The 13,983-nt window shown below is 39.3% G+C and overlaps 1 protein-coding gene across 6 annotated transcripts in view; it reads left to right on the forward strand.

Annotated features, from left to right (window-relative positions):
• The window catches only part of LOC133572760 (arf-GAP with Rho-GAP domain, ANK repeat and PH domain-containing protein 1), a 162,973-nt gene extending 149,348 nt beyond the window's left edge, over nucleotides 1-13,625 (forward strand). For 2 of the 6 annotated variants that reach the window (XM_061925758.2, XM_061925763.2), the window contains 3 exons: nucleotides 2,618-2,776; nucleotides 8,756-8,792; nucleotides 12,847-13,625. In XM_061925758.2, coding sequence (XP_061781742.1) covers nucleotides 2,618-2,776; nucleotides 8,756-8,776 — 180 coding nt within the window. In that variant the 3' untranslated portion in view covers nucleotides 8,777-8,792; nucleotides 12,847-13,625. Of the gene's footprint in view, nucleotides 1-2,617; nucleotides 2,777-8,755; nucleotides 8,793-12,846 lie in introns of those variants that run through there. The other 4 variants (XM_061925761.1, XM_061925760.2, XM_061925759.2 and 1 more) reach the window with 4 other exon arrangements.
• Nucleotides 13,626-13,983: the final 358 nt, after the last annotated feature.

The raw sequence follows: 13,983 nt of genomic DNA on the forward strand, positions 1-13,983 counted from the left end.
TTTGGATTGATCTAAATACTTGAAAAGTTCGCATATATAGAGGGATTCGTAAATACAAACTGTGTGTGCGCTGAAAAGTTCGCATATAGAGGGATTCGTAAATACAAACTGTGTGTGTGCGCTCTTGAGCCGCTGAAGGAGAGTTATTGTCTTTTCCCCCGCTGTGAAATAAGTCTGCTCTGGCATATTTATCCAGAAAAGAATGGTCTCATCACAATTAAAACTTGCTTTGTTAATTCTTCCATACACGTGAGCGCCATTAATGTACCGTATTATTCAGACTATAAGTCAAAAAAAAAATTCCTAGTTTTCCTGACTTATACTCAGGAGCGACTTATGTGTGAAATTATTAACACATTACCGTAAAATATCAAATATTTTATTTAGCTCATTCATGTAAGAGACTAGACGTATAAGATTTCATGGGATTTAGCGATTAGGAGTGACAGATTGTTTGGTAAACGTATAGCATGTTCTATATGTTATAGTTATTTGAATGACTCTTACCATAATATGTTACGTTAACATACCAGGCACGTTCTCAGTTGGTTATTTATGCCTCATATAACGTACACTTATTCAGCCTGTTGTTCACTATTCTTTATCTATTTTAAATTGCCTTTCAAATGTCTATTCTTGGTGTTGGGTTTTATCAAATAAATTTCCCCAAAAAATGCGACTTATACTCCAGTCCGTCCCTGTTCGTGTTGTTACACCCTCCGACAACACACCGACGAGGCATGATGTCTCCAAGGTACGGAAAACAGTCGAACAAACGGAAAATAACAGAGTTGATTTGACTCGGTGTTTCAGAAAATGGCGGATTGCTTCCCGATGTGACGCCACGTTGTGACGTCATCGCTCCGAGAGCGAATATTGGAAAGGCGTTTAATTCGCCAAAATTCACCCATTTAGAGTTCGGAAATCGGTTAAAAAAATATAAGGTCTTTTTTTCTGCAACATCAAGGTATATATTGACGCTTACATAGGTCTGGTGATAATGTTCCCCTTTAATGCACACCCCCAATATTGTTGTCCGGGTGGAAATCGGGAGAATGGTTGTTCCCGGGAGATTTTCGGGAGGGGCACTGAAATTCGGGAATCTCCCGGGAAAATCGGCAGGGTTGGCAAGTATGGTTAGAGCATCAGAGTTGATTCTTCATCCTGTTAGCACGTATCGGAAATGATTAGTTTCTAAATTGTAAGCAATGATTTGTTCAACACTGTTCATGTTCATAACTTTTATGGACAGAATTTCTAGGCGCAGTCAAGGCGTTGAGGGGATCTGGTTTGGTGGCTGCAGGATTAGGTCTCTGCTTTTTGCAGATGATGTGGTCCTGATGGCTTCATCTGGCCAGGATCTTCAGCTCTCACTGGATCGGTTCGCAGCTGAGTGTGAAGCGACTGGGATGAGAATCAGCACCTCTAAGTCCGAGTCCATGGTTCTCGCCCGGAAAAGGGTGGAGTGCCATCTCCGGGTTGGGGAGGAGATCTTGCCCCAAGTGGAGGAGTTAAAGTACCTCGGAGTCTTGTTCACGAGTGAGGGAAGAGTGGATCGTGAGATCGACAGGCGGATCGGTGCGGCGTCTTCAGTAATGCGGACGCTGTATCGATTCGTTGTGGTGAAGAAGGAGCTGAGCCGGAAGGCAAAGCTCTCAATTTACCGGTCGATCTACGTTCCCATCCTCACCTATGGTCATGAGCTTTGGGTTATGACCGAAAGGACAAGATCACGGGTACAAGCGGCCGAAATGAGTTTCCTCCGCCGGGTGGCGGGGCTCTCCCTTAGAGATAGCGTGAGAAGCTCTGTCATCCGGGAGGAGCTCAAAGTAAAGCCGCTGCTCCTCCACATCGAGAGGAGCCAGATGAGGTGGTTCGGGCATCTGGTCAGGATGCCACCCGAACGCCTCCCTAGGGAGGTGTTTAGGGCACGTCCGACCGGTAGGAGGCCGCGGGGAAGTCCCAGGACACGTTGGGAAGACTATGTCTCCCGGCTGGCCTGGGAACGCCTCGGGGTCCCACAGGAAGAGCTGGACGAAGTGGCTGGGGAGAGAGAAGTCTGGGCTTCCCTGCTTAGGCTGCTGCCCCCGCGACCCGACCTCGGATAAGCGGAAGAAGATGGATGGATGGATGGATGGATGTTCATGTTTGCGGCTCTGCTGCTGCAGCACAACTCAGTCAGTGACGTGGGCACCATCAGGCATGGGAATACTGTGTCACTAAAGTGGAAATATGCACTAAATATAGCACAGGCTTATGCTATTTATATTGCCCTGTAACATATCTTGGTGTGTGTTTATTCTTTTTAAATTCTAGTATGCAGAAATGCATTTGTTTGATTGTGTTGTTACTTGTAACCTTTGAAAACAGCAACATTACAGTAAATGTTAAAAATAGCATTTTGATGAGATTGTCAAGACTTTGTCCCCCGGAGAGCCATTTTCTCCTGACATTTTCCAGAGGTGAAAACAAAAGTTGACCGTCTTTGTGTTATGTAGTGGAGTACATGTTGCCTGACCGGGCGTAAAGGACACACACACACACGGGGGGCGCTGCAAGTCATGGCTGGTGTCAGAATCATCACATTTGTCGTCACTCTGCTTCTCTTTTTTTAAAGAACGACGGTGACGTGTGGCCGCAGGACGGACTCCAGCCGAGCCGGGCAAGCCGCGTGTTGCCGGACACGCGTCACGGTAACGTGTCACTGATACCGCTGCGTGGCAGTGAGAATGAGATGCGGAACAGCGTAGCAGCTTTCAGCCAAGATCCGCTTGCTGTGAGTCAACCTACCAATCTCTGTGTCCAATCGGCAGACTCGGACAGCTCGCAGCTGTTTGGTCTGTTCGGAGACGCTGGTGCTTCTTAACTGGTGGTACAAACCCGCAACTTTGGTCCGAAGGAGACTCAAAAACAACACTGCAATAATTTCAAGTATCCAAAATGTAGTATTAATTAAAACAATATGTTTATTCTTGTGGTTTTTCTTTTGTGCTAGGAGTGCACTACTTCAGGGGTTCTTAATAGGGATGTCCGATAATGGCTTTTTGCCGATATCCGATTTTCCGATATTGTCCAACTCTTTAATTACCGATATCAACCGATACCGATATATACAGTCGTGGAATTAACACATTTTTATGCCTAATTTGCACAACCAGGTATGGTGAAGATAAGGTACTGTCATGTCTGTGTAATCATGTTTTGTTTTAAGTCATGTTTTGTTTAGTTATAGGACTCTTTAGTTTCTGTCTTTTCACTCCCTTGTCTTGTTTCCATGATTACCCCATTAGTTTCACCTGTTCCACGTTTGGACTCATTGTGCACTCTTGATTGTCACCATAGCAACCCATTAGTTTTCACCTGTCACGTCACGCACCTCTTTCACGTTTTGAGTCACGCACCTGTTTTCGTTAATCAAGTCTGTAGTATTTAAGTTCAGTGTTTTTAGCTTATCTTCCTGGTGACATCTGTCACGGCTTGGACTGTGGCGTGGTTCGTTCTCCCGAGGTGCAAAAGATTTGGACCAGATATAACTTGTAGGTGAATACATATTTAATTTTACAATAACAAAAGGAACAAAAGGCGCGCTCAAGGCGGATGTACAAACTTGACTAACGAAAACAAAAGACTTGCACGGGGGCAAAAAACTGTGAACAATTAAACAAAAACTCTAACTGTGGCATTAATAGAAAAAAAACTTACTTGGACATGACATGAAGTGCGCAGAGGTAGACAGAGTGTGACAGGGGTATGAATACGGGGATGTCACCAGAAAGACAAACTAAAAACACTGAACTTAAATACTACAGACTTGATTAACGAAAACAGGTGCATGACTCAAAACGTGAAACAGGTGCGTGACGTGACAGGTGAAAACTAATGGGTTGCTATGGTGACAATCAAGAGTGCACAATGAGTCCAAACGTGGAACAGGTGAAACTAATGGGGTAATCATGGAAACAAGACAAGGGAGTGAAAAGACAGAAACTAAAGAGTCCTATAACTAAACAAAACATGACTTAAAACAAAACATGATTACACAGACATGACAGGTACTTTTAAAAAAATAAAATAAAATAAGATAAATAAATTAAAAACATTTTCTTGAATAAAAAAGAAAGTAAAACAATATAAAAACAGTTGCATAGAAACTAGTAATTAATGAAAATGAGTAAAATTAACTGTTAAAGGTTAGTACAGGGGTCGGCAACCCGCGGCTCTATCTTTAGCGCCGCCCTAGTGGCTCTCTGGAGCTTTTTAAAAAATGTATAAAAAATGGAAAAAGATGAGGGGGAAAAAATATATTTTTTGTTTTAATATGGTTTCTGTAGGAGGACAAACATGACACAAACCTCCCTAATTGTTATACAGCACACTGTCAGCTTCACTGATTCGAGTATTTGGCGAGCACCGTTTTGTCCTACTAATTTTGGCGGTCCTTGAACTCACCGTAGTTTGTTTACGTGTATAACTTTCTCCGACTTCCTAGGACGTGTTTTATGCCACTTCTTTTTCTGTCTCATTTTGTCCACCAAACTTTTAAGGTTGTGCGTGAATGCACAAAAGTGAGTTTTGTTAATGTTATTGACTTGTGTGGAGTGCTAATTGGGCATATTTGGTCACTGCATGACTGCAAGCTAATCGATGCTAACATGCTATTTAGGCTAGCTATATGTACATATTGCATCATTATGCCTCATTTGTAGGTATATTTGAGGTAATTTAGTTTCCTTTAAGTCCTCTTAATTCAATTTATATCTCATGACACACTATCTGTATGTAATATGGCTTTTAATTTTTTGTGGCTCCAGACAGATTTGTTTTTGTATTTTTGGTCCAATATGGCTCTTTCAACATTTTGGGTTGCCGACCCCTGGGTTAGTACTATTAGTGGACCAGCAGCACGCACAATCATAATAATCGGCTGGCCGATATTATCGGACATCTCTAGTTCTTAACCTATTTGACTCTGGGGCCAATATCGGGAATATATCGTTTTTGAATCGAGAATCGCGTTTAATCGAAAAAAATCGATTTGAATCGAATCGTAACCCCAAGAATCGATATTGAATCGAATCGTGCGACACCCAAAGATTCGCAGCCCTATTCAAAACGTTGGAAAAAAGTAGCGCCTTATAGTCCAAAAAATATGGTACATACATGTACGCAGTGCTAAAATAAATACACTCTAACTACATTATAAATATATATGTTTCTTAAATAATTTGTCAATAGAATTAAAGTGTGAATGAAAATACAGTTTCAACACTTTAGTCATATTTTTTGCGATTAAGAAACCTCTTGATGACTTTAGCTGCAGACTTCTTCTGTTTGTTTGAGATTGTCGTTACTGCCACAAGTGGTGTAAAAGTGTATTGCACCTGAGTCCTGCTGCCACCCTTAGCTGAAAAACAGATCTTTTTTGGTTAAGAAACTCTGCATTGGTCCATTTCTGTTCATTATCCAGGACAAGTTTAGGGTTTGTACCCATGAAGCATCATAATCTCTGCTCTCTTGATTTATCTTTAAATTTCACGATCACATCTTTGATCCAGCCTGCTAAATTGTGAGTTTATGTGAAAACCAAACAAAGGAGGGGTTCCCGAATGCAATAGATGACAACTGGTTCCATCATCTTGGTGTTAAAAAGGAAGAAGAAGGGCAGACTGCACTATGCTGGTGCAAGCGTGGGCCAGGAAAAGACACGTGCAAAAGTTATCCTGGCAAGGACTTTTGCACAACAAGAAGCAAAGACAATGAAACGTAGTTGGTGCCTGTCGGCCTTTTAAACTCACATCGCTCGCCACGGCGCCTTGCAGCCTCGTAGACTTGGCAGGGACCTGACAAACATCATCTCTCTAGCTTTTGTTGGGCTCCATTACAAGCACACGGACATTTGACCACAGCAGTCCAACAACATTAATATCATCCACGGCCATCTGGTCTCTCCTTTATTTATTTATTTTCTGAGAATGGTTAGTGCAGCCATCCAGAAGGCTTTCACACAGCGGACATGCTCGGGGACCAAATGTCCACAATATGGTGAGACGATAGTCCCCATCTCCAGCCATTCATTAGCGCTGAGGAGTTACCTATAGCCGTGTAACTTGATTGCCGTGCCGCAGGGTTCCTATTGATTCTCATCGTTGAAGTACAGGAGTTCAATCATTTTCAAGGGTCTGACAGGAGCTCTGATTGCTTTAGCGATGCTTTAGGATGCTGGGTTCTCGCACCTGTATGTGGAAGGAGCTATTGGCATCCGCAGTACTGTAAATACCGTCTATTCGCGGAGGTTATGCATGGCGACAACACACAAGTTACTGAGAAGCTGTCTATTTTTCACACCCCTCAAATCAGCACTAATATTTACTATGAATAAACAAAACACTACACTGATAACTACAATTAAATTAAATCCAGTATGTTCGGTAGTCATGTGTTTGTTTTCCAAACCATGTCCCAAGGTTGTACGAAAAGGGAACAAAAATAGGTTGACAGGTGGAATAAAAAGGCAATTCAAAACTGCTGTCGCTTGGGCATTAATTGAAAAAGTAAACAAACCCCAATACAAACAAACAAATGTTTTCTTAGACATTACTGTATTTTCCGGACTATGAAGCGCACCGGTATACAAGCCGCACCCACTAAATTTTAGATGAAAAAATATATTTTTACATATATTAGTCGCAGATATATACGTTGTGATATTAGTTAGTTACACATAAATATTTTGTAAATGTTTATTTACATACCCTAATTGTTTCCAAAAAGGGCCTGTCTCACGGCAGTAAAACGGCTGACCAAACAAAACAGAAGTCATCGTCATAGACCCACTAGCTCTGGAAGCTAACTCTCCAATCAGCTAAACAGACTCAGTAACTCCATAGTGACGTTTTGGTGAATTGTTATTATTTTTTTTACATTTACAGAACTGAAACCATACAAAAGGAATGCCATTGTAAGTTAATAATACTACCACAGACACTCGTGAATGTGTTAGCATATTAGCCAATGCTAACAGCGCTAGCTTCATTACAGCACATAGCACGAACAAATATGTATGAAAACAATCCTAGAGACCAGGGGTCCCCAAACTTTTTGACCGCGGGCCGCATTGGGTTAAAAAAATGTGGCCGTGGCCCGGGCTGTGTATGTATGTATATGTATATATATATATATATATATATATATATATATATATACATACATACATACATATATACAATACATACATACATATATACAATACATACATACTGTACATATATATATATATATATATATATATATATATATATATATATATATATATACATACATACATACACATATATATACAATATATATATATATGTATAGGTATATATGTATATGTATATATATATATATATATATATATATATATTCGGAGCGCAATTATGTTATTGATGGAAAAATGCAATTTTAGACAATATGATTTGCCTGAGCGGCTAGGAGACACCAAGCGTAACAAGCGGTAGAAAATAGATTAAAATGGACAGATTAAAAAATAAATAAATACATTTTTTTATTTTTTTTAAACTTGGGAGTTCCTACAGTTCCCTGCTATAGACATCACACATGGGACGGTTTAGTAAGTAAGAACTGTTTTAGTTATATTATAAAACTTACAAACGTTGCTTGGAGTGTTGAATGAAGAATCCATACAAGTAGAAACTCTATGGAAGATTAGAAGACGGTACGGCGCATATACTTCCGGTTCAAAGCTTTAAACAGCAGGAAACCCATAAGATGGCGCCATAGCTCATACAATTAACACACCACTTCAATGTATTTGCGTGTGTTTTAGGAACACTATTTGCATTATGGCGGTCAGCGAAGAAAAATCCATAAATTGGCCGCACCGTTTTAAAAGCTGCAGGGTTCAAAGCGTAGGAAAAACGTAGCGGCTAATAGTCCGAAATTTACGGTATATCACTATGGAAAATGTTTGGTTACAGTATAAACTTAAATAGTGCGTTTGTTTTTTAAATACCTACAGCAATCTGTCAGGATGACAGCATTCGAAGCAATGCTAAATTAGCAAGTTTCTCTATGGGGTTTTGAATGGACTGCTGAACTGCACTAAAACTATTACAAAAGAAAAGGTTGTTTACTCACGGCTGAATAGAACATTTAAAGCTAAGTATAATTGTATCCAGGCTACTGAGTTGCCGGGATCTCCGCAAAGATTTTTCATGCCTATTATCACGTTTTTGTAAGTTATTACTGATAAATCTGTAGGAATTCTACAGAAAAAAAATGTATATTCCATTAAAGGGGTGGGGGGAAAAAGACCAAAAATCCAAGGATGTTACAGTTCAATCAAGAATATGCCGGGATTATCTACACTGACGTGTCTAAAGTTCTCTGCTTGTTTCACTCTGTCATCGCTTATTTACACTTGCACTTGAAATAGTTCAACCCGTGTTGTAAACGACAAACATCTTCCAAATGTTCAATAGATTTTAGGCCATTTTGTATTATGTAGCTATTGAAAGTATTTTTATTTTGTTGGTGCAATGCAAACTGAAGCCAGATTATGGAAACAAATGAGGATTGAATTATTTGGAGTGCAACTGTGTTCTAAAGCTTTTTTTGTGTGTGTATGTGAGTGTGTGCGCCTTTTTGTGTGTGTGTGTGTGTGTGTGTGCGTGTGTGACAGACCGTTTAGAGAGGGGTATCCTCCCTTCCCTCCCCGCCCCCGCTCTAAAGTGTTCATCCATTTATCTTTCAGCTCTTTAGAGATGTTCGATAATGGACGCTGCACTAAGGTGAGATATTACATTTCATATTACAGTAGAACTTTTTCCCATTAGCAATAGAAATCCTCTGTTCCAGAGTCCAGCTTTTGCCAACATAACTCATTTATTAATTGTACAGACTTGTTTTCTTGTCATTTTGACAATTAACGGGTGTCAAGACGATATCCTGCAGGGGCCACATACAGCATACTTGCCAACCCTCCCGGATATTCCGGGAGACTCCCGAAATTCAGCGCCTCTCCCGAAAACCTCCCGGGACAAATTTTCTCCCGAAATTCAGGCGGAGCTGGAGGCCACGCCCCCTCCAGCTCCATGCGGACCTGAGTCCGCTTTCCCACAATATAAACAACGTGCCTGCCCAATCATTATAACTGTAGAATGATCGAGGGCGAGTTCTTGGTTTCTTATGTGGGTTTATTGTTAGGCAGTTTCATTAACGTCCTCCCAGCGCGGTAACAACACACAACAACAGCAGTCACCTTTTCGTCTACCGTAAAGCAGTTCGTCTGCCGTAAACAGCAATGTTGTGACACTCTTAAACAGGATAATACTGCCATCTAGTGCATTTGATGAAAGCACTTTTGTGCGTGCCACACAGCAATGCATCATCAGAGAGGGTGTTCAGCATGGTAAGAAAAATTGTGACACAGAATAGAACAAGGATGGACAATTCAACCCTTAACTCAACAATGAGTAGATGAGTGTTATGTGTGTGTATATGTGTAAATAAATGAACACTGAAATTCAAGTATTTTATATATATATATATATATATATATATATATAAAATAATAGAAATATATGTTTATAGCTAGATTTCACTGAAAGTCAAGTATTTCTTATATATATATATATATATATATATATATATATATATATATGTATATCCATCCATCCATTTTCTACCGCTTATTCCCTTCAGGGTCGCGGATATATATATATATATATATATATATATATATATATATATATATATATATATATATGAAATACTTGACCTGGTGAATTTTAGCTGTAAATATACTCCTCCCCTCTTAACCACGCCCCCAACCACGCCCCCCACCCCCTGAAATTGGAGGTCTCAAGGTTGGCAAGTATGACATACAGAAAAGTTTACTTTAATTTTTTTCACATTTTTCAATACATATGCTAAGCTCTTTTATATCGTTTCAATAATTTCAATATTATATATTTCAGTCTGTTAATATATGAAAACACATTACTTTCTGTTGTGTGATCTCCCAGAGGAGGGGTTCCTAACCTTTTTGACTTAGAGGCCCAACTTTTCCACTACAGAGGGACCAATGGGCCTAAATTACTAAAGGTTTGCATGTACTAAAACAGAGGATCTCAAACTTTTTTACCTTGGGGCTCAGCTTTTCCACTCAAATATTGACACTGAATTAGTAATCTTACCCATGATTTTTATCATATTCAATAATTGTATTCAACCTACCTCCAGTTTACAACTTCGTCAAATGATATGAAAGCATGTGTTTATCACAAATTGTATTATTTATTTAACATATAAAATTCAGGCTTAGGTCAGGCTGATTAGAAAAATAAGTACTAATCAAATATAGTGCATAAAAAGGGGCTCATAAATAGCTGACAAATGTATTTACATACAGTTATGTTGTTTTAAATAAATAAATAAACTAAGTTAATAATGAATACGTCTTTAACTTAACTGTCAATAAAAGTAAATGAAAATACAGCTTCACCACTTAAGTCATAATTTTTGCTCTTAAGAAACTTCTCTATGACTTTAGTTCCAGACTTCTTCTGTTTGTTTGATATTGTCATTACTGCCACAAGTGGTGGAAACGAGTATTACAACCGAGTACCGCTAAGGCTACAGCTGAGAAATAGATATTTTTTTGCTCTTCAGGAGATTTTTATTTATGTAATCCCCTGAAGATCAGAGAAACCTGCGAAAAAGGCTTGTTAAATAAATAATTAAATAAATACAAATCCCCTGAAGAGCAGGGAAGCCTGCAAAACAGGCTTGTAGGGATGAAAAAGCCTCTGTGTTTTTTCCTGACCCAAGGTATATACATACTGTATATGTGTGTATATGTATTATATGTGTGTATATGTATGTATATATGTATACATGTGTATATATATGTATATGTATGTATGTATGTATATGTATATACATATATGTGTATATATATATGAATATATATATATGTATGTATGTATATATGTGTGTATATATATGTATGTATATATGTATATATGTGTGTGTATATATATATGAATATATATACCGTATTTTCCGCATCATAAGGCGCCCTGGGTTAAAAGCCGCGCCTTCAATGAACGGCATATTTCAAAACTTTGTCCACCAATAAGCCGCCCCGTGTTGTAAGCCGCATCTAACTGCGCTAAAGGAATGTCAAAAAAACAGTCAGATAGGTCAGTCAAACTTTAATAATATATTAAAAACCAGCGTTCTAACAACTCTGTTCACTCCCAAAATGTACGCAAATGTGCAATCACAAAAATACGTATATCAACATGGACAGAGCTGCGTGAAAAAAGCCACCCGGCCTCTTCGCGTAAACTTAAACTTACCTTAACCACTCGCTCATCTTTTCTTCATCCATCCATCCCTTCGAGTTAGCTTTTATGATGACGCCGGCTGGAAAGGTCTCTTTTGGCAAGGTCTTCCTTTTGAATATCACCATGGGTGGAAGTTAGCATGGCAAGCTAGAACCACAGTGAAGGATGACTTCTCATTCCCTGTGGTGCGAATATTCACCGTACGTGCTCCCGTTCCACAGTGCGGTTCACAGGAATATCAGTTGCTGTGAAATACGGTAGTAATCCGTGTGCGGATGGAGAGATTGCGTCTTTTCATGAACCGGGTCCTTGTCGCTTAGTAGGAGCCATTTTGTGGTCTTTACAGATGTAAACAGGAAATGAAACGTACGGTGATATCCGCGCGTTTTTTCTTCTTCTTCCGGGGGCGGGTGGTTGCTTACAGTAGAAGAAGAAGCGCTTCCTGTTCTATGGGGGCGGGTGCTTACCTTGGCGGTTGCTTGCGTAGAAGAAGAAGCGCTTCCTGTTCTACCGGGAAAAAAGATGGCGGCTGTTTACCTAAGTTGCGAGATCGAAACTTTATGAAAATGAATCTTAATAGTTATCCATATATAAAGCGCACCGGGTTAAAAGGCGCACTGTCAGCTTTTGAGTAAATTTGTGGTTTTTAGGTGCGGCTAATGGTGCGGAAAATACGGTATGTATGTATGTATATATGTGTATATATGTATGTATATATGTGTGTGTATATATATATATATATATATATATGAATATATATATATATATATATATGTATGTATGAATATATATATATATGTATGTATGTATATATGTGTATATATGTATGTATATATGTATATATGTGTGTGTATGTATATATATGAATATATATATGAATATATATATATATATATGTATGTATGTATATATGTGTATATATATACATATATATATATGTGTGTGTGTATATATATATATATATATATATATATATATATATATATATATATATATTTCTTCACTGTTACAAGTGGCCCTCAAAAAAAAAAAAGGCCACATTGTCGGCATGCTTATAGTAGGTTCTGTTGTCCACAATGCACTTCTATATCGCACAAAATGGTGGCACAGATTACAGTTGTGTGCCGCATGTTCCACATCGTAACAAAACACCACATGTTGGAGCATGATGCCATGGATGTGCAGTAAATGAGTGTCTCCATGGTGACAGCTGGCAGTACACGCAAAATCTTTATTTGAATTAAATTGTACGCGCAGTCATAGTAGATCACTCACAATACTACACACGGTTTCATAGTTTACGCACACTATTTTTAGCACTTGTTATTAGGGATCTTGGTAGATCAGGCCCGATGTGCTTAAGAGCAGCATCATAGGTGGTTGCCATGGCGCCCAAGAAGTCCGCAGCCTGGAGGAAGATTTCAAGCATGACCTGTCAGTGCTTGATGGATGTGGAATGGAAGCACTCACCTTCAGCTTGTGTCTTTTAAAGGGCAGGCGCTCGGCGTCCGCTGGTGGCCCCTTCCACCCCGCAGTGACATCATCGGTCTGGGACTCCTCATGAAGAACCGCAGCAACAGGCGGAACACATGGACAAACGGACCAAGGGTAAACTGAACTTGACACTTTGTCATCCTCTTGGTTTGCGCCATCTTGGCAAGGGTCAAGTGTGAGCCCCTCAGCCTGCACTCCACTTTGGTCACTTTTTTTTTTTTTCCTGCATTGCATTATGGGCCAGGAGCATTAAAGACAGTCTGAAGCAAACATTTTTTTCCAGAAGGATTTTGAAAATGCAATCATTGGTTTTGTGAGCGCAGCGAGTTGAGATGGAAGATGCTGGAAGCGAAGAAGTTTGTACTGTGAGTCTGTGAGTCGTCTTGTGTGTGTGTGTGTTGTTGTGAAGGACACACTTCGAAATATTCACCCTAACACCGTTTTGTATTTTTGTGCGAAACAAAAGTTCTGAAACAATCTCTCAATAGCCTACCAAGAGCGCCCCCTGGGGGTCAGGAACTCTTGCACAGCCGTCGTATTTATTGAAGAAAATGTAGAATAGTAAATTGTTTACATAGCATTTGTGTGTGTTTTAGTGGGGATGTGTAATTATAGCCCCTCCTTATAATGCATAATAATTCATATTAATCACAAAATGCAAATTCTCACTTTTCTTTTTTGTTTTTTTTGTAAGAAAACAAGTTGGCCTAAATGTTGAATCTCCAGCGGCCTTTTTCATATCAATCCAGCTAATAAAGATGAATGTGGTTCTGTTTATTCTTAGTGTTACAAGTCGTTGTTTTGACTTCAAGAAAAGTGCTATTGGACTAAAATGTGCATGAAATGTGCGATGTTTCGGCAAATCACGCACATTTGTGGACAATCATCACAAAGTGTCTCATCAAAATATTATTATTATTATTATTTTTATTTATTTTATTTTATTAGGGACCAAGTCCCTTTGGGACAGAGGACCCTATTGTTTTTCTAGCGTTTTATTATCAATCAATCAATCAATCAATGTTTATTTATATAGCCCTAAATCACAAGTGTCTCAAAGGGCTGCACAAGCCACAACGACATCCTCGGTATAGCCCACATAAGGGCAAGGAAAAACTCACCCCAGTGGGACGTC

This window comes from Nerophis lumbriciformis, linkage group LG30 (genome assembly GCF_033978685.3).
Source record: "Nerophis lumbriciformis linkage group LG30, RoL_Nlum_v2.1, whole genome shotgun sequence".
Lineage (NCBI taxonomy): Eukaryota > Metazoa > Chordata > Actinopteri > Syngnathiformes > Syngnathidae > Nerophis > Nerophis lumbriciformis.